The sequence below is a fragment of the Mus musculus genome, chromosome 5, assembly GCF_000001635.26.
Source record: "Mus musculus strain C57BL/6J chromosome 5, GRCm38.p6 C57BL/6J".
Taxonomy (NCBI): domain Eukaryota; kingdom Metazoa; phylum Chordata; class Mammalia; order Rodentia; family Muridae; genus Mus; species Mus musculus.
The window spans coordinates 45,520,229-45,541,504 of NC_000071.6; the positions used below are offsets into that span (position 1 = coordinate 45,520,229).

The 21,276-nt window shown below is 45.4% G+C and overlaps 2 protein-coding genes across 2 annotated transcripts in view; one reads left to right on the forward strand and one right to left on the reverse strand.

Moving 5' to 3' along the window:
- On the forward strand, positions 1 to 9,056 carry Med28 (mediator complex subunit 28). The gene is made up of 4 exons (NM_025895.4): positions 1 to 256; positions 2,208 to 2,274; positions 3,194 to 3,306; positions 4,925 to 9,056. The coding sequence occupies exons 1-4, from the start codon at positions 98 to 100 to the stop codon at positions 5,120 to 5,122; spliced, it is 537 nt and encodes a 178-aa protein (NP_080171.1). The 5' UTR covers positions 1 to 97; the 3' UTR covers positions 5,123 to 9,056.
- A 420-nt stretch (positions 9,057 to 9,476) lies between these two features.
- Positions 9,477 to 21,276, reverse strand: part of Fam184b (family with sequence similarity 184, member B) — a 109,797-nt gene continuing 97,997 nt past the window's right edge. Inside the window, exons 10-16 of the mRNA NM_021416.3 lie at positions 20,614 to 20,777; positions 19,428 to 19,582; positions 17,361 to 17,507; positions 13,925 to 14,042; positions 12,503 to 12,607; positions 11,530 to 11,729; positions 9,477 to 10,602 (exon numbers count right to left, since the gene is read on the reverse strand). Coding sequence (NP_067391.3) covers positions 10,509 to 10,602; positions 11,530 to 11,729; positions 12,503 to 12,607; positions 13,925 to 14,042; positions 17,361 to 17,507; positions 19,428 to 19,582; positions 20,614 to 20,777 — 983 coding nt within the window. The 3' untranslated portion in view covers positions 9,477 to 10,508. The remainder of the gene's footprint in view (positions 10,603 to 11,529; positions 11,730 to 12,502; positions 12,608 to 13,924; positions 14,043 to 17,360; positions 17,508 to 19,427; positions 19,583 to 20,613; positions 20,778 to 21,276) is intronic.

Below are 21,276 nucleotides of genomic sequence, written 5' to 3' on the forward strand. Positions count from 1 at the left end.
GGCGAACTGCCCGTCATGTGACCAGGCCTGCCACGTGATCAGGCTGCCCGCGCCTGCGCACACAGGCCCGGTGTCGTTTCCGCCCGCCGTTGCAGACATGGCGGCGTCCCTGGGAGGGATGTTCACTGGGCAGCCTCCAGGTCCCCCGCCGCCGCCGCCCGGGCTCCCAGGCCAGGCGTCGCTTCTGCAAGCAGCCCCTGGGGCCCCGAGACCATCTAACAGCACTTTGGTGGACGAGTTGGAGTCATCCTTCGAGGTAAGCCGAGATGTGGGCGTCTCTGTGCAGCCCTCACAGGCGTGCGGAAGGCGCGCAGGTTAACTCCTTTCTCGGTCCCGGCGTTTAGTAGAGGCGGGGCACCGGAGAATGGAAGTCGCCTGCCGTAGATTGGGTACTACCTGTGGCCGGTCGTCTCAGGTCTGCCCCCGCAACCGCGACATTTCTGGAGACCGTGGCCTTGAAGTTCGCCCAACTCCCATCCACCTCGGGGCTCGTTGGATCCCCTGCGGGTCTAGTAGGATCTGGTCTTCCCTGGAGCGGGCCCACTCGGCTGAGGTCCTCTGAGTTTCCAGGTCACATACTGGACGCTTTTCCTGTTTTTCTCTAGTGTTCTGTGTAGACCTTCCAATGGCCCCTGGCACCTGCCTACCTGTTAGCTTGTTTGGGTGCCATCCCTTGACTTCTCTGGCTTTCGCTTTCTATTCATTTGGTAAATGCTCTTTGTTGGCATAAGTTGAGTTCTCACTGTGGGAGGAAACCTTAGTAGAACGCTTGGGTCCATCCACTCTTGGATGCAGGGATGGAACTCAGGTGTGGTGGCAAACATCTTTACCGGATTAGCCATCGCACCAGTCCTAAAATACTGGGCTTTTAATAGAAGGGCACGCGTTGTTTTTAACCTCCGTAAGACTGACTGTCCATAAAGGTCCATGCTTTAAATGTTTTTCAAAGGATGGGGGGGGGGGGTGGGCTGGGAGGTGCAGCAGGAACTAAAGTTTCTGAAGTTAGTTTTTGTCTTTTTGTTTTGTTTTGTTTTGTTTTGAGACAAGTTCTCAGCGTAGCCCTGGCTGTTTTGGAACAAGCGCTGTAGACCAGGCTGACTTTGGACACACAACTGTCTCTGCCTCCCTAGTGCTGGGATTGAACAAGTGCAGCACCACTGCCTGGCTTGCAGTTAGGTTTGGTTTTTTTTTTTTTTTTAAGTCTGCATGGCCTACTGCCGTTGGTGAAGCCCCCCCCCCCCCCGCCCCCAAGCTTTGTGGGCCATAGGTTTTCTGAAATCTGCACATCATGCTCACGCCCCAAAAGTCCAACAAGACTTAACTTTTACCGTACACAGAATAGGCAGTCTGGTTGGTCGAGCTGTTACAGGAGTGGGAAATCCTTTGACTGTTTCCATCCATCAGATCTGGAGCTAGCCAGGAGGATTCATTGCTTCTGAGAGGAACTTTGGGTGTAGTTTTGACTTGTGTTCGGAACCTAAATTTGGTTCTGTGTCTTTGTGGTTTTTTTTTCGGTGCTTGCTCAAGGCTGTCGGGGTCTGTTCTCAGACTGTGTTCCTCTGTCAGCTGCTGTCATGCTTGTCTGTCTGAGGGCTGCTTGTGCCCCTGTGGCGCACTCACATGTACAGCTCGGTTGGCACCCTTTCAAAACTCCCTCTTTGGGATTTGGTTATCCGCATGACACCACTTATTATACAGACACCTGTTACTTATGAAATGCCAAATGGTATCCCAAGTACTTAGACTATAGTGCTGAATCACACAGGCAGAGCTGTTGGTAGAAATAACAGTGGCTGAAGAGTGGATAGTAACATCAGTTACTTTTCTGAAAAGCTTGCCAAGCTCCACTGTAGAGCATGAAAGAAAGAGTAGACAGATGACATCTTGACATAGTAATATATACAGTTCATGTAAGGGTCAGCCAGAGTGGCGTGGCCGTGGTGGGGTTGAAAGGTATTCCAGGTGTGGAATAAGACAGTGAGGAAGAGGCAGGTGGCAGGAATAAGACCGTGTGATGAGGCCAGCAGATACCAGTGTCTCAGGTGCCAGACCAGCTGGGATTGGCTTTACCTGGTGTCTACATTGGCCTGATATCTTCTCAAGTACAGGTGCAAAGTGTCCACTTATTATTGAGTGGCCTCAGGAGAAGCCCTTTCTTTTCCTAATAGCTGCTGTGTATATAACATTTTTATGTTCCCTTCACTCAGGCTTGCTTTGCTTCCCTTGTGAGTCAGGATTATGTCAATGGGACTGATCAGGAAGAAATTCGAACTGGTAAGAGTTCCAACTTCTTTGCACACTGTGTTCTTGTCAGCAAGGTGTCTATTGTTGACTTTATATCTGTGTGTTTAGCCCTGCATATATCTTGGAACATTTCCCGGGAATAAGATGTGTGCAGAGTCCCCATAAATTGCTGGCTCTCTGTTTGGTTCACTAGCTGACATGTTTTCTGAGTCCTTATAAATTGCTTAAAATGAGCTTTTCATATGAGTATAATGATGTAAAACTAATGAATGCTGTTTATTTAAAAACCCACAAATTTTGTTGATTTTCTTTTTCATTAGGTCTGACAGAAATATAAGTCTTTTATGCATATTTTTTTCCTTTGATTTTTCAAGACAGCATTTCTGTGTGTAGACTTCGCTGTCCTGGAACTCACACTGTAAACTAGGCTGGCCTCAAACTCACAGAGATTTGCCGCCTGTGTCTGCCTCTAGAGTGCTGGGATTAAAGGAGTGTACCACAATTCTCCCTGTTATGCATATTGTTATCTCCAGTGTCTCCTAACTTTTTTTGTAGTGGAAATTGTCCTCATCTGCTGAGAGTCTGGATTGTGTTTCTTTGGAAGACTTAACAACTTCTATGTTGTGTAAAGTCTCTGACCTGAGAAGAAAATGAATTACCTATTTCATGCTAGTTTTACATGGGAACTTGAAGATGGTTATTATTCACTGTCATCCAGATTAAAATCCCAAATTATGTCTATGAGAAAGTGCTGTTTTAATATTTTAACTATTCATTTAGGTGGGATATCTCCCACCTAAATGAATAGTTAAAATATTACACATATATTAAATATATATATATACATATATATATATATATATACACACATACATACATACATATATATACACACACACACATCTTGTGTATATATAAACTTTTTCGGGTCTCTCTTTTTTTTCTTAAGGTGTTGATCAGTGTATCCAGAAGTTTTTGGACATTGCAAGACAGACAGAATGTTTTTTCCTACAAAAAAGGTTGCAGTTATCTGTCCAGAAACCAGATCAAGTTATCAAAGAGGTACGAATTTGACTTTCCCTCAACTTTTAAGGAGAGCAAGTGTCGTTTGGATTCCACTGTCTCTAAGCAAGATGAACCCTCACCCTGTGAGTTGAAGGTCTTTATGGGTCTGATGAGGGTGCCAGCATTTAGGACAGCCTGGACACAGGGCGGTCATTGGAGAGGGAGCAGAGCTGCAGACAGCCTGCCTACTCATTTCACACACTGGCTTTCCTGGAAAAGTTTTCTTAATGAGCACGCTTTGCCTCCTGAGAAAAGTTAGGAAACCATCAGTATAGAGTAAAAGTTAATTTGAACAGGAATTGTAACTGTGTTCCCAAATCACTTTACATGGTACCTTGCTCATAGCAAATGATCTATTTTCTTTACAGTATAGAAAATATTGTAGCCAGACATGGTGGCACATGTCTTTAATCCCAGTTCTCAGGAGACACAGGCAGGCAGACCTCTTTTAAGTTCAAAACCAGTCTTGGTCTGCACAGCAAGTTCCAGGCAAGGGCTATTTTTTTTTTTTTTTTTTTTTTTTTTTTAGCAGAAGGAGAAAGAAAGGAACTTGCTGGAGTTCAGTTCCAGCAGGATTCTGGTCTGAATGGTGGATGTGTGGAGTCAGCAAAAATGAGTCTGACCACCATGTTTTTCAAACAGATGGCTCTGAATAGCTTGTGCCCTCTTTATTTATACAAGTTCCAGAGCATTCAAGCATGAGCAGTTTCAGATCACTTCTCTTTAATCATTTCCAAGCATCATTGACATTTACCCATTTTGGTTCCTTTTCCTCCTCCACATTGTCATTGACCTTTAACTCATATCTAAGCATTCATTAACTTTTTACTTCGTATCTGTGCGTACATTCTATATTGCAAGCCAAATGATTGTATTTATCTAGCCAGGCATCTCCTATTAGTACTGTACCTAGACTAGTAGGAGACATGCAGTTACAAAAATGGTTTTTCTTAAAGATTTACTTATTTATTTTATGTATGTGAGTACACTGTTGCTGTACAGATGGTTGTGAGCCTTCATGTGGTTGTTGGGAATTGAATTTTTAGGACCTCTGCTCGCTCCTGTCGACCCTGCTCTCTTAGTCCCTGCTTGATCCCGCCCAAAGATTTATTATTATACATAAGTACACTGTAGCTGACTTCAGATGCACCAGAAGAGGGTGTCAGATCTCATTACGGTAGGTTGTGAGCCACCATGTGGTTGCTGGAATTTGAACTCAGGATCTTCGGAAGAGCAGTCAGCATTCTTACCTGCTGAGCCATCTTGCCAGCCCTACAAAAATGATGAATCTTTAACAGTATGTTTCTTTCTATTTTTTTATTTTAGTTTAACTATATCTCCTCCCCTTTTTCTTCTTCTTCCTCCTCCTTCTCCTCTTCCTCTTCTTGTTTGATTTTTGAGACAAGGTCTCCCTGCATTACCCAAGCTGTTATTGAACTCACTCTGGCCTTAAAATTCACGATTCTGCCCCCACCTCTGGAGTAGCTGGGCTTACAGGCGTGCGCCCCCAGGGTCCTCCTTAGTGCTCCTGTCTAAGGGGGGCCTTTCCTCATTTGCTCGTGTTGGGGATGGCTGACCTCACTTTCTCTCTCCCCGTTACCACTTTCGTCTGTAGGATGTCTCGGAACTAAGGAGTGAACTGCAGCGGAAGGATGCGCTGGTCCAGAAGCACTTGACAAAGCTGAGGCATTGGCAGCAGGTGCTGGAGGACATCAATGTGCAGCACAAGAAGCCGGCTGACATGCCTCAGGGATCCTTGGCCTTCCTCGAGCAGGCGTCTGCCAACATTCCTGCACCTCTGAAGCAGACCTAAGCACTCCTGCCTGTCTTGCAGCCTTGCAGTCTTGCCAGACACGTTTCCTTACAGACCTGGTGTGTTGGAAGGACTCTGTTGGATAATGAGTTTGTATCAGTTTCTGTCCCTATTTATAAGGTAGGGTTTCATTATGAAGCCGGGAAGGGCCTTGAATCTATGATCCCCTGCCTCAGCTCCTCTAGTACTCTAAACTCCTGAATACTTTATAAAAAACCTCTGTCTTTGATAAAGTAAAGTTTGGCTTTGTTTGTTGTTGTTGTTTGTATTCATCTTTAGCACTGTTTACTCCTTAGACTGTTAGAGTACTCACACACATTCTTATTTGGCCTTTGCCATTTGTTTTGACAACATTCTGTGTCTTCATCTCCCTTTTTTTCTTAAGCTATGAATTTGGTGAAAAACCTGAAGGAAACAATGTTTAGTAGTTTGAGAAGCCACGGGATGTACAGTTTGGTTATCAGCCTTAATAGGCTACACTAGTGGTAGGTAGTGTAGACAGAGATGTAAATGTGCTGTTCCAAAACTGTGAGCTGCCTCGTGAGGAATCTGGCACGGCAGTGTGATGCTTCTAGGGCGGCACAGGGCGAGTGTATTTCACAGGTAGCTCAGAAGAGGTTAGAATATGCTGCTAATGGAAGATACTTACCTTCATGCTGGGTGGGTTTTTGTCTGGGCTACGTTCCATTCTCTGAGTCCTTATTCACTCTGCCTTGAGGGCACACACATGAGGACTATGGCATGCTGAGTGCTCTTGGGCTGTGCTGTGCTGGTCAGGGTAAGGAATGGAGTCCCAGGGAAGGCTCGGGTGAGGTATGAGGTCACAAGCCTGCTTGGATTGTCTATTTGTCTCTGAGTTTTATTTGCTTGTTTTTTGTTTGTTTGTCGTCCCCCCCCCCCCCCCTTCAAGGCCAAGCACCTCTCTTTACCCAAAACAAATACTCCATACCTCTTGAATAGTCAGTGCATCTCCAGCTTGGCTTTGTCCATTTTGGTTTCTGGAGCCTTAGCCCAGGTCATAAGCATCACCATCCACTCACTGCCGGCCTAGTCTGAGCACTGCCATCTGGTCTGTGGAGCTTCAGCATGCCCCGTTGCTGCGCCTCATCTCAGGGCACAGGGTTTTGTTTGTAATTTTGTCAACTTCCTTAAATTCTACATATGCTTTATGAGTAGCGACTATGTTAGTTGCTCTATTGTATGCCTGTTAGAGTTAGGGACTTCCTTGATTATGCAAGGTCTTACTAGTTTCATGTGTATGCTTGACTGTATGATATCTAGTTCCTGGAACAATTTAAGCCAGTCTAAGGCCATCAGGTTCCCTTAATTAGAATATATAAATGAAACAGAGTGTTGAAAAATTTAGGCTGGCATGGTAGCATTTGGGAGGTAGAGGAAGGAAGCTCAAAGTGTAATCTCGTCTTCAGCTACATAGCAAGTTTGAAGCTGTTGTAGATTACATGAGAGAGATCTGCCCCCGTCCCCTCTACTTCTGTCAAAAAAAACCCCAAAACAAAACAACCAACCAAACAAAACACTTAATTAAAACCCATGCATTTTCTGAAGTACTGATTGACAGCTTGGCTGTTTCTGGATTTCTTGGCTAAAAACTAAATAAACTGGTTACATTTTGGCTGGTTTGTCAATAATGAGGAGGATGGTGGAAATACTGAAATCATTCTTGGTGCTTAGTGAAAATATTTTTAAGTTGGTCTACATACAAGTTACTGTTTATTTTAAATTGAATTCAACGGTTAGGTTAAAATAATTTTCCCATTTTGTCAGTTTGTGTGTGTATAGTATTATCTGTGAACATGTTTGGGGAGGGGTATGTGTGTGTTTTTGTGAAGGTCAAAGATCCATGTGTGTTAGACATTAGAGATCCAGGTGGTAGCTATTTCCAGATTACCTTTCGAGACTCAGTTTCTCACTGAGTTTGGCCTTGTTTACTGGACAAGACTAGCTGGCAAACCACAGTGATCTTCCTGCCTCTCTCCTCCTTCCAAGCTCTAGGATTAAGCTACTCTGCTCGGCTTTTTATCCTGGTACAACCACATGAACTCAGGGCTTCAGTTACACACACGAGCTTTACTTACAGAACCATCCCCCAGCTCCATCTCTCTCCTCCTAAGTGGCACTTTGCTGGCTGTTGAACACAGACATTCCAAGCTGCATGTCTTTCAGGGGTTTCCGTTGGTTTGCTGCTCCTATGTGTAACCTAATGGATTCAAGGAAGTTTCCTGCTTGTTTCAGTTGCCTACCTGAGTAAGACCAGCCTTTCCATATGCATGGATCCCAGACCGGTCGCCTTCTCTAGGATGAAGCACTGTGGTGATTTCTGCCACTTGCAACTGTCTGTCCTTGGCTCCTTCCCTGTACCTCACCCAAATTCTGTCTTAAACATTTCCCTTGATCTTTTCCAGCTCCTTATTCCGTCTCCACTCTGCTCCTTCCTCCACAGCTGTATTTGTCTGTCCTGCAATTGTGCTTGTGATCATCTTTGGCAACAGACCAGATGGTACGTTCACTTCCTTAGTTTCTATACATGAACTTAGCTTCTTGACTATCCAGTTCCAGTACCATTGGTTGTGCCAGTCCTGGGTATTAGTTTGCGTAGCATGGGTGCTACAGTCAGGTCTGTTTCTGGAATCCTCTAGTGGACAGTGGTCAGGAGCAGTCAGTCACCCTAGTCTACACTGCAGAACTATCCTTGCACAGAGAGCACACACCTGCCAGTGTCCAGAAGCTGACCCAGCAGTGCTCCAGTTACTCTGCTGAGGTAAACAGGCTCAGAACACCAAACCTCATCGTCACCTGAAACGATGATCAGGTGAGACAAATCACTTATAATTCTCATTGGGGCACATATACGCCCAAAACCAAGTCACCAGGTCATTCAACCACCAGACATCCTGCTGGATGAAATGAGTGACTGTGACCTTGGCCCCCTTTGGTTAATATCAACTTGACAGGATCTAGTCCCACCTAGGAGACAGACCTCTTAGCATGTCTTCGAAGAAGTTTATGTTGGTTGAGGTATGTGGGCAGCAGCATCCCAAGGGCTGGGGTCCAATACTGAATAAAACATGAGCTAGGCGTCATTATTCTTTGCTCTCTGCCTCCCATCTGGACACTGTGACCAACTACTTCAGCTCTGTCCTTCCCAGCCATGGTGGACTGAACCACCAAAATCTTGAACCATAGTAAACTTCTCTGAGTTCTTTTTTGTCAGCAGCAAGGAAATGCAGAAGGCTGCAGAAAAGCAGTCTTGTGCCTTACCAAGAATTACAATGCTGAGAAATGCCCAGATCAGAAAAGGCACAACCACCTGTATCGCCCAGTGCTCACTGCTTATTGACAAACATTGGAACTTATGGCAAACGAGAGTGGGCATTTCCTATCCAAAACTCCAAATGCTCCCAGATCTAAACTTTTCCAACAATGACCTGACACTGAAAGGGGAAACTTGCATACTTGATGCATTGAGTAAAAATGGAGGTGTACCAAGAAAAGAATAAGGTGGATATAGAAATGTCAGGGAATATGTTTAGTTTTTGGTCCCATGTTTAAGATAACTTGTGTAGATTCATGAATCTGAAAATATGCAAACATTTATTTTAAGTCTTACTGGTGATTGAATTCAGGACCTTGCACATGCTAACCATGTGCTATATACCACTGCTATGCACTTTTAAGCACTTGTGGACCCAATTGTTAGGTAGGAGGTGATAAAGCAATAAAGGCTGCTTGCTCATGAGTGGCATTAGTACCCTTGTAAAGAGGCAGCTCTGTTGCACACGAGGCCCCATAGTGGAGACTTACGAAGAATGCTTCCCCACTTTCATCTTGGTCTCTTACCTGCAGTAATGCATTTCTTTTGTCTGTATACTCTCTCCATCATTAAAGTTTTAGTGTAACAGCCTCAACACTCCAGTGTCTTCAGCTTATGCAGGAAGGACAAAAAGTTGGCACTGAAAAGTCATGTGCCATTCATTCCAAATACGGTGACAAATGGTTGCATTCAAAATGGAGAAAGACCCATGAGCTCCAATCTTTTAGGACACATGGCTAGCATGTGGGTTCTAGCTGGGTATGGTCGTGCACTCGGGTCAGTGGGAAAATCTTTGAGTTTGAGGCCGTCATGGTCTTATTATATAGTGAGTTCTAGACATAGTGAGATTCTGTTTCCAAACAAACACCAACAAAAAAGTGTATTCTTATGAGCAAGGTAGTTCAGTAGTAGAGCACTGGCCTAGCATGCTCCAGGTCCTGGGTTCTATATGTAGAACTACCAACAACAACAACAAAAAAAGAGACTTTAAAATTTGAAAATGATTAATAAGACAGGTGGTGGTAGTGTGGAGGCAAAGACATTTTTATTGTCCAGTTCAGAGTTTTATTATTCAAAGAGCAAAAATTTGACAATGCATAGAATTGACATCTGTTGATAGGCCACTTGCTGGGCCAGCACCAGAGAGAAGAAAAGTCTACCCACTAAAAGTTGTGTCAAAGGGTAAGACAGAGTGCAGCTTCAGCACCATGGGCAGTTCCCTGCTCTCCTGGGAGTCCATGCAGTAAGAAAGCCTTACTTACATCTGAGGCTGATAACACAGATGCAAAGAACAGGTCCAACAACGGTTGGCATCAGAGAACAGACAGTCTAGAAACCTTTGCAAAGACTTAGCATAATGCATCGAAGCTGAGATGTGTAACAGGAGGCACAGTTGTTCACCGAGCATTCCAAGTCAGACTTGATAGTATGCTGCTTAATCTTGTGAAGTGCTGTTTGAGGTAGGTGGTGTCCCTCTGCAGTCTGTGGCCTGTGCCAGACCTTGGAAGTCAAAACATGCAATCCAAGCGTGCTGCAGTCCATTCCTGGTAGGTTTGGTGTTTTGTTCTCATTGGCTTTCCTTTTATATTGAACTTTTATTTTATTCCTCTTCATTTTGAGGTTAGATGTGCATTTGGAATTATATATACATATGCATATGTACATATGCATATATATATAATCATAGCTTTGAGTGGAGATGACCAAGGAAAAAATATTTTTAAAGCAGACCATGGCAGTCACAAGTCTGATATCTCACAAGTGAAGTATGACATTACAGGCACTAGGAATACAATGGGTAATTTGGTCATCAGAGGTTAATATTTTCCTATGGGTGCTTCCTAATAACTGGCTTGTTTCATCTTTAACTATAGGCATTCTTACATAAGCAGGTGTCACAATGAAGCTGAAATGTTCGTGCCACACTTCATTTTAGCTATCCATCGCATGTAAGTCACTCCCAGCTAGTTACCTGGTTGGGTGGTTTTAATTTATTCCTTCAGATGGTTGAAATGATTTTCTAATGTCCTCCTTCAAACAGACCCCCAGGTCAGTTTAGAATGAAAAGTACTTGGTAAACCATTCCTGATGCGGGGAGCCTTGCTTCTGTGGGGCTTCTTTGGGTTGGGCTGGTTCGCCATCTTGGGTCCTTTGAAAAAAAGACAATTTTTACATGAAACTATGAAACTTATTCAGTAAAAACCAATACTGTACCATCTTTCCCGGGGAAGCTCTTAACTGCTTCAATAATGCCAAGTCACACTGACAAGTAGCCCTAGCTATGACACACACTTCTGTGTCAGGTCTGAAGGTAGGGATATCTTAAAGGTTAGTTCCTTTAGTCACACCATTCTGATCAGGTAGCTACTGTATGCATTTTTAAGATAGTAATTGTACTGGCGAGTTTTGTGTCAACTTGACACAGCTGGAGTTATCACAGAGAAAGGAGCTTCAGTTGAGGAAATGCCTCCACGAGATGCAACTGTAAGGCATTTTCTCAATTAGTGATCAAGGGGGGGAGGTCCCCTTGTGGGTGGTGCCATCTCTCGGAAGGTAATCTTGGTTCTATAAGAGAGAAAGCTGAGCAAGCCAGGGGAAGCAAGTCAGTAAGAAACATCCCTCCATGGTCTCTGCATCAGCTCCTGCTTCCTGACCTGCTTGAATTCCAGTCCTGACTTCCTTGGTGATGAACAGCAACATGGAAGTGTAAGCCGAATAAACCCTTTCCTCCCCAACTTGCTTCTTGGTCATGATGTTTGTGCAGGAATAGAAACCCTGACTAAGACAGGAATACAGGGAACTTTAGAGGTCACCTGCCCAAGGCCACACAGCCAAGAAAAGTGGATTTTTAGATACAGATCTTAAGTGATGCCATAACAATTAGTAATTTTAAAGTCTAGCACCAAAATTCTCAAGAACACACTTTCTATTATCAGTGGTCCCTTCTGGCTAGGCTGTTTCCAAGGCTGGGCTCCTACTTTAGATCAGATGTCAGATGCCTTAGTAGGTGCCTAAGGAGCCCCCAGTTTCTTTCCTATCTTTGGAGAGACACCTTCACCTGCCGACACACACACACCTTGAGGCAGTTTTCCCATCTAGTAACTGGGTGGGCTTGTAAGGCTGGCTACAGCTGGGACTCGGGTCCAGGCTGGGTGACTTAGTTATGGGAGGGGCATTGATCCTGGAGCTCAGGTCTCCGCTCAGAAAGTTCTTCGCATAGGAGGCAAGGTTTGGCACGCTGACCACTCGGCTGGGCACTTCCTCCATCTTCTTTTTCTGTTTGTGTTAGAGGAAAGGTGTTAGCGCTTACCCCAGAATAAATGCAAATAGGTCGATGCCAATAGGCTCATCCAACCCAAATAACAAGGGAAAGAAGTAACAATCCTACTTGTATACTAAAATATTGTGTTAATGTTGGGGGAGGCAGGGACAGGTATATTATCACACACCTTTCATAGCAACACTCAGGAAGCAGAGGCAGGCAGATCTCTGAGTGCAAGCCTCGCCTGATTTACACAGTAAGTTCTAGACCAGCCAGGGCTACAGAGTGAAACCATGTCTCAATTGCTGTCATTTTTTTAATTGATAATTTTATTGCAGTCCTGGGAATGGAATCCAGGTCTTCAAGCTTGCAGACAATTGTTCTTGCACTGAGCTATGGTCCCTGCCCTTCAAACCATTTTTTTTTCTCCCATCTTTATTATCGGGTTCATTCAGTCTAGGTTTGTTACTTTGTGAGCTATGAAATACCGGTTCTTTTCAACTTTAGGGATCTGGTGATAGGAGATGAGAGAGTCACTATGAAGACCACAAGTATTATGGAGAGATAAAGGGGAGTGGGATATTCTCTCCCATCATCTAGATGGAGGGAATACTAATAGTCATAAAGGTCAAGTCAGAACGCACCCTCTCAGTACTGTTCGCTAGCGCTGTAGACTACTTCTGGGTTTTCCCAGCGACTGTCCCACCAGCCCATCAATGCGCTGCTGCTGCTGCTGCTTTCAGAAGGACAGATGTGCAGACTGTATGATGTGCTAAAATTAATTTACCTTCATGGAAGGGGTCAAGTATCCTGGGTGGGGATTGAAAGAGAAGGACCGATTCCGATGGGACACTGCACTGGGGAAGGCTGCGTAATGAAATCTTCTCTCTTCCTGGAAAACCAAAGCAACCAGGTTTTAAAGAGCTTAGGCATGGACCACTGGCTTTGTCTAGATGGTGGCAGGACAGAAGACAGAAGAAGAGAAAGCCCTGGAGGAGGGTAGGTGAGTGGCATCCGAGCAGGGCGTCACTGGAGCACGTAGGAAGTACCTTCCCCTCTGGCACCTCATATAACCAGCAAAGGGAAGGGCACAGTGCCTTAGCAAGTGAAAACATCTAACTACACTGAGCACCTAAAAGGAAAAGCTAGTACAAAAGTTAAAATAATGAATAAAAAAAAAAACCCAAAAAACAAAACAAAACACAAAAAACCTCTTCCCATATTCAAACATTTCAACCTTTCTCTCCCTTGCTGTTGTTTGAAACAGGGTCTCAGGTATTCCAAGCTGGCCTCAAACACACTATTTAGCCAAGGATGAGCGAGCATAGCCTTGAACGTCTGATCTGATTCTGACGTCCTAAGTGCCGGGATTTCAAGCATGTGCTACCACGTTTGATTTGGTGCTAAGGACTGAACCACCATGTGGGGGCCAGGAACTGAACCTGGACCCTCTGCAAGAGCAGCAGGTGCTCTTAACCCGAGCAGTTATTTGTTTAAAGATAATCATAACTGGGGCTGGAGCTAGCACGGCTGTTAATAGCGCTTACTGCTCTCCAGAAGACCCAGGTTGAATTCCTAGTGCAGTTCATAACTGCTTGTAACTCTCCAGCTCAAGGGGATCGGACAACATATTTGGGCCTCCAAAGGCACCTGCATACATGTGGTACACACACACACCCTTAAATACAAATATATTTTAAAAAAGACAATAATAATATCTTCCAGTACTTACCAAAGGAGCAGTTATTCCTTATTAATATAATTCTGTGAGTCAAAGACAGACCAAGGGGAGAGAGATCCCTAAGGAAGAGCATCAAGTCTTGACGGTTTTGAGGTACAGAACTAAAGGTGTTGGAAATAATTCTTCAAGGGGTCTAGGGAATGGCTTTGCTAACTAGAAAATGAATGGTTGAACTTACAAAAGGATGATCAACAATGGTAAAGTTGAATAATTCTATTAAAATTCCAAGGTAAGTAAACAGATTTTTATCAGATTTTGTAGGATGAAAAATGGAATCAACATCAAACAAGTGCTGTTAAACTTGGGAATAGGATGGCTTTTTTTTTTTTTTTTTTCTTTGCCAGTGTCTTTGGTATGAGTACTTCTTAGTAATAGGAGGAAATAATGAAAGATCGACAGACAATGTTTAGGTAGCTATAGAAATGTCAGGTTCAAAGCCAACACCCTGACTGTGAGCCAAGGCCTCACCGTTAGCTGCCGGATGATGTCTTCTCTCTCCTTCAGCCGTGTCTGCAGGCGGCCTATGAGCTGCAGATCCTCAGGCCGCGAAGTTCCTTTCCCTGCCTTCTCTCCAGACTCTTTTAGCCTGTTTAAAGAATGCAGTCAGTCCTACAGAGGTTTCTCAATAGGCAGGTGGGAGACTGTGTGTTTAGGATGGCCACCCAAGCCCCTACTCCTGGTCTGGCTCCCATCAGTTCTCTCAGGAGTGTGCACATAGATTCTGCATGCAGCCTAGCTTCCGGGACAAGGCATGGCTCTGTAACAAGAGCCCTACCCGACCCTGGACCCTCAGGATCCCCTGATGCCCATGCGGTTCTTGCCCCATCTGGCGGGGGCATAGAGTACAGCATGAGTTTGTCTTTCAGGAGCCGCTGTGAAAGACAGGGTGGCGATTGTGGGAGGGGCTATGGCTATTGATTGATGGCAAGTGAGGACTTTGAGATGAGAAAACTCTACCTCCACTTCTCTTCTAATCCTGGCTCTGCTGCGCTTTAGTTATTTGCCTTATTGATCACACCACGTCTCCTGGAGCCAAAGTTTGTTATTGGGGGGGGGGGGGGGGCGGGGAAGGGCGGGGGAGGAGAGTGGTGGTGCAGGTGAGACAGAGCCTCACTATGTAGCTCAGGCTGGCCTTATCGTATAGACCAGCCTAACCTAGAACTCACAGAAATCCACCTGCTTCTGCCGCCATGTGCCACGACGTGCCACCACTCCCAGCAGTTCCTTTCTTTGTAAAGTGAGCACTTTATAAAGTGGTTGGTTGTGGAATCAAGGAGGTAAGGGTTGACTGGCACAAGACTGAGAGGCGCGTGGCAAGTGCCCACTGGGTGGCGCTTGCCTGACACATTTCTCTGCAGTCTTTCTGTCAGTGCTAGGGAATAAACTCTACCATACCACTGAGCTAATATCCATAGGGTTTTGTTTTGTTGTTTTTTAAAACTTTTTATCCTGAGATAGAATTTCACTGCTCTGCCCATGAACTCATCTGACAGCCCTTTCTGGCTTGTGATCCTCATGTCTCATCTCCTTCTTATGAACTATATGCCTGTGGTTCTGGGCACAACACATTACAACTGTTTGAGGTCAAGACTGGTTTTTAAGAGCATTTCTCTTAAATTCACTTTCTACTATATAACCACGGGGAAGAGGTTTTACCTTTCGGCATGGATCTCGATGTCATCTCCTAACTGGTCTCCCTGTCAATCATCCCTTTTCTTAGTTTCACTATTACCCAGCAACCACAAGAAAGCTGCTTCTGGCCCTTTACCAACATACACATAAATGAAAATAAATCGTTATAGATCAATGCATCTCTCAATTCACACTAGAGAAGATTCTACTTGCAGTAAATAGCAACTAACACAGAGACCCACAACCAGTTGAAGTGCAGAGAATATGAGACAGCTATAGATGCTCTCTACAAACGGATAGCAAAGCCCCGCTGCTGAAGACAACATCGACACAACTCACTGAACACGGAGATGTTGAGCTGGTGCCTACATGCAGCCTTCACCCTACATGCTAGTGTCTCTGGTATTCTGCATGCTACCAAAAGAGAAACAAGCACCACACCCAGTCATAAACTCTCTGATCTACAGTGGTGCCCTGACCATAAGACACAAGAGCTCAGTGGTGGTATGAAGCTTGTGGGAGTAACCAACTAATACATGATTTGGCTTACGGCTCACTCCCACGCCATGAGATGGAACCCATAACCTATACTGCTTGGATGGCCAAAACTAAGACTAGATAGCCCCAGAGCACAAGGTATCAGTAAAATGACTCCATATGACATTTTTACTATACTCATAAATCAGTGCCTTGTTCAACCATCATCAGCGAAGCTTCCTATTTCCTATAGCATATAGAAATAAGTACAGATATTCTGCAGAGAGTGACAGACCTTTGAACACTCAGCCCTAAATGGAACATCTCCATCAAGTCCCCTGTAGACTCAGGGAAACCTGCAGAAGAGAAGGCTGGAAGATTATATAAGAGCTAGAGTGGATAGAGGACACCAGGGAAACAAGGTCCTCTCTATCTACAGGATCGATGCATACTTGATCACACAGAGACAGAGGCAGACAGGGCCTGCCCGACTCACAGTACCAGACTGTGTCCTAAAGCTGAAAGGAGGCCACAGTTTCTGACCCAGAAGATATCTCCAACTGATAACCACTTGCAAATGAAAATTTAGTTATCTCCAAGGGAGTCTCACTGGGAAATAAACTACTCTTAAGGGTAGGCTGCCTGCCCAGCAGGAGATGCCAACAGATCATGCACTCAGTGGCATCTTTGGAAGTTCCTCATCTCATAATGTTGTGTTAAAACTTTTCCTTTCCATATATATATTTTTCCATCTCTTTCTCTCTATCCCCTACAGGTCCTTTGCATGTATATTCTGGCTTCCATTTTAGTGTTTTTAAGGCTTTCCTGAGTGCAAACAAGCGGGCCTCTGTGTCGACCTGTTCCTTGTGCCTCTCCTTGGTTTCTTTTTCTTCTGTTTGTTTTGTGCAAACCTGTAGTGTTAGCTTTTGTTTCTTCTTACTATACTATATTATAACTTACTATTACTCCTTAGAAGCCGATTTGTTTTCCAATGAGGCAGAAAAGATACAGATCTGGATGGGAGAGGATGTGGGGAGAAACTGAGAGGATCCATGGGAGGGGAAGCTGTAACCATGCATATTATGCAAGAAAAATATTTTTAATTAAAGGGAAGAAAAAAGAAAGACTGCTATACTCCCTCCTCGGAAATCATTGCAGAAGGAGTGGAGGGTGGGGGCAGAACGACTGTAAGTTCCTGAAGCAGTGGATGACTGCAAGGAAAACTGTTTCTCACACAGCAGGACAGTTGCACATATAAGCTCACAGTGGTGGTGACACAACTCATGAGACCTGTACAAGCTCAAGGTGCGCAAAATCCCAGCATGGAGAAGGAAGTGGACACCAAGTCCCACCCCTAGCTGAGGGGCTATTGGCTGGGGATAATTGCTGGGATGGGAGGTCAGTTTTCTTAAGAGTGTAGCTCCTGTCCTTAAGAGTATAGTCACCCACACTCCTCCCATGGATGGCCACATATTCAAGGATATGTGGGCAGTACACCTTATACTCACTGTGTTTAAAAAAACAAAACCTCAAGGACACAAAGTTGGGTGGGTAGGGAAGGGGGTTGATATGGGAGGAGATGAACAAGGGGCAATCATATGATCAACACATTTATAAAATTTTCAAGTAATGAGAAGGGGGAATTAAAAATGAGAGATCATTTGTCTAGAAATAAAGAACTTCTAAACTCAGAGGACTTTAAGTTTTAAAACCATTGAAGTCTAAGGATACCAGGTCACTTTCCCAAAAGATACAATGCTAGCCCCCCTGAACCAGGGCCCAAGGCCTTGCTCACTCAGTTTCCAGAGCAGCCAGCCGGGCCTGGAGTCGGGCCTGGGCACCACTGAAATCTGCCACCATGGCCTGCATCTCCTTCCGATGCTCCTGGCGGAGTGCCTCCACCTCCATGGCTCTTTGGGCTTTCTGGTCCTCCTCCAGCAGCCTGTGATGGATGGAAACACATTCAGGGTCACCCAGGCTCTGAGCCTGAGCCTTAGGACTTTGGGGCTTATGTCTTTATTTGGTGGCCCTGTACTAAATGATACCAATATCTTATGAGAAGGACATCTGAGTCTCCAGATGTGAAATTTTGGCTAAGCCTCACCATGGGGACTTCTCCAGGGTTTCCAGAAAGGTGGGTGACATAGCCAGAAGAGGAGTAGTTAGAGCCATACTGCTCAAGTCCTTGGCTTTCGCCATTATTTTTAATGGTGCTACCTTTGGCTCAGTATCCTCTTCTGTTGGATGGAAGTGTTGGGGTATTTCCCTTACAAGGTCATTGCAAAGAGAAACTGAACTAATTTGTATCTCGGATAGCCCAAGGCACAAATGCCATTCTTTCAACCAATAGCTGTCATTGTTTTTAACCTAGAGGAGGATCCTAATAGATCCACAGCAGAGACCTATGGGAGCCATTTTCAAGAAGTGCATGGACACTTTTATGTGATTGCTTACCCGCCTCCCCAGGTGAGGGATCACTGCTTTCCTCACTCGAAGGGGGACTTGCCTAGGACCACATGCTACATCTTTTGATCTGTGGTGCTGCACCTTAGCCAGATAGACTCCTGGCTGCCCTTAGATGAACTCAAGTCTCAAGTTCACCTGGGAGGGAGGTCCCATGACCTCAGTTAATTGGAGGTAAAGTTATTTCACAACAATTTGAGTACACAGGGTGGGGAGGGTGCTATGAATATCCCCTCTTGCTGTAGTCAGCTCTCCTTACCACCAGGGTTATTATGACTACCTCAGAGATTTGTTAAACATGGCTCCCTCTTGTGTAGGAATCTCTGCCTGGGAAATCAGTACCCAGGGCTATTCCCACTAAAGGACATCATCTTTTGGTTGTTTTGTATTGTTTGAGGCAATTATCTGTCGCTCATGCTGCCTGGAGCTCACTCTGTTGCCCAGGCTGGCTCCGGACTCTTGGCAGTTCTGCATCAGTCTCCCAGGTGCTGAGATTAGAGGCAGGTGCCACTATGTGCTTCTTCTTTTGGCTGATCTTACTTAGATGCTCTGCCTGGAGGAGGCCAGTACCTTTATGCTCTTTGAGCATTCTCTCACCTTGACTGTTGCAAGGGTAAGGCAGAGTCTTAGAGTGGAAGCCACAGTTTCCCCTGCTAACTCCAGCATCTGCTCCTGGGAAATTTTCAGAAAGGCAGAATCTAACTATTTCTAATTCTGAGGCTAATTCTCAGGCTCCTCCATCTCAGCTCCATCAAATCTGACGTGCTGGGGATGAAATTAGTAAAGTGTTAAGTGAGACTTGTGGGGGAGTGTGTGTGTGTGTGTGTGTGTGTGTGTGGTGTCAAGTGCAGGTTTTTTCCATAGTAGGAAAGTGCTCTAATATTCACACACACACACACACACACACACACACACACACACACACAAAGTGAAACAATCAAAAACAGTTAAAGCATACAAATTCCTTGACAGAAACAACTGGTAAATCTTATTCCAGAAAAAAAAGCAGATACCCTAAGAAATCCTATTGAAGACACTGACTTTGTATTAAAAATATTTCATCAAAGGAGGAAACTCACACTGAGCCTGGTGCTTCCTCCAATGCTTGCGGGGGGGGGGGGGGGGTGTGCCTCTGGCATGCATATTACATTATCCTATAACTGCCCTGAGTCCTGAAGCCATGGTGGCATTGTTCCTTTGTCAGGATGCAGCCATCGCTAGTTACAATGCACAGCACTGCCTGAACTAGTCCATCTCATCGTCTCTTCTGAGGGTCTGGTTCTAGGTCTTAGGAGGCTTGTGGGGAGAGAAGAGTCCCGCTGTAGATCTCAGAGGCTCCAACCAATGATGGAGGAAAGGGAAGAGGCAGGAATCAATGGAAGCTGGGCTGCAGACTCACCGGTGCTGCTCGCGCAGCTGCAGCGCCTCCTGCAGGTGCTGGTCCACCTCAGCACGCAGGCGCAGTACAGTGTCTTGGAGCTGAGCATTCTCCTCCAGGAGACCTTTCTCTGCTGCACAAGGCAGGGAACCAGGAGGGCCTGTAACACCCATATCCTGAGGGGACAGCAGCAGGTAGAGACTTTTACATTTTATTTAGTTAATTAGTTTGTTTATTTATTTCCGTAGGCGTCAAGGCCAACTCAACATCCGGGACTTGGAGGTGCTGCTGACAAAGCTTTGGACGAAGGAGGGCTACCATGCAGTCTCTTCCTGACCTTTCTAGAGGCGTTCCAATGAGGGTAATGACCCTCAGAGTTTAATAAGAGATCAGATAATCCGAACACTCCACCTGCTTAAGCGGCCACGTCTTTAACCTTGCCACTCTTTGCCACACTCACTGTGGCCACTAACAGTGTCACTGGTGCCCCAGGAGATCTGAGGGTAGAAGGGCTGGAAGAACAGAGGCCCCAGTGTGGAGCTGTGCAGGACACCAAACAGGGAGAATAGAGTATCAAGAAAATAGAGCAGGATATAGGTGCGAGGAGGAGACTAAGAGAGAACAGGGCTGTCGACGCAGTTGGAAGCCAGCGTTCAAGGAGGTTTTTCCATGATAAACTGCGGGCATCTAGAGCTTATTCCAGTGAGGACACAGTTATGCTGTGTGTTACCCTAATACCTGAAGCATGAGACCCAGTGATGCCAACTAGAGTAGGAATTGGGGATGCACAGGAAAGGGATTGACGGGCAAAGCCTGAGCAGCAGGAAAATGAAGGAGAGGTTCCTGGAGTACTGAGACTAAGATCAGTTTAGACTGAGGGCTAAACAGGGAGTTTGTCTGGAGAGTGTTCGGAGATATTTCCCCCACAGACTGGAAGAGTGACCCAGACTAGCTACCTGGAGGCTGAGAGGTGCAAACATGTGTCTGAACTACAGGTAACTTACAACACTTCAGATTTGTTTTCTGCTTTTCAAAGCTGGGAGCCTGCAGATCACCAAGTGCCTCTAGGGTGAGGAATGGGAGCAGGGTCTTGCTCTTTCCAGCTAGGGAGGGATCTATCTCCCAGATCCATCCATACGGGCCTGTTCTCTATGGGCCTAGTGTTATCTTAGAAAGAGTATTGTGTGGACACAGGCAAGGTACTGACCTCTGTAATAAAGGTGTGGTCTCTTCTGTCCCCTGGACACTGATTGGTGGCCTGCCACTTCCCTAAGGGCCCCACCGCCCTGAACTCATTCTGTAGCATCTCCAGGGCCTTCTGATGCTCACAGCAGGCAACTCGCTGCTCTGTCAGCTCCTGCCTCAGGGACTCTGGAAGGAAGAAGTGAGAGATCATTCCTAAACTTATTCCAGGATCACCGAAGCAACGGGAGGATGTAAGGGGCATTCAGTAAATCCTGAAACCAGATGTTTGTATGCTCCCCCCCCACCTTGCTGTCCCCATGACCCTACCATCCCAGTTCCATTTCATTACAAGCAACAGAAGATGTGAGCAACCAAGAACTACACAGCTATTAAATGGTGGAATGGGAGTCAACGTTTTGAGTGTTTCCTCTTTGATTTTAACCATCTGTGGTGGCTTCTGCTTGCTAGTTAGGAGGAATAGCAGGTTATGGCCTGCTGGCGTCAGGCTAGTCTAGATCTGAAGGCAACACAGGGCCTGGGGACCAAGTCAGAAAAACCAAGGAAACACAAGGAACTGTCCAGTGGGCGGAGGACCTCTTCTGAAGTCTTGGTCTCAAGGCAGGAATCTTGAAGCTTATGTCAGTTTTTAAGGAGACAAAACATTCAGAAGTTCTCCTAGCCTTGG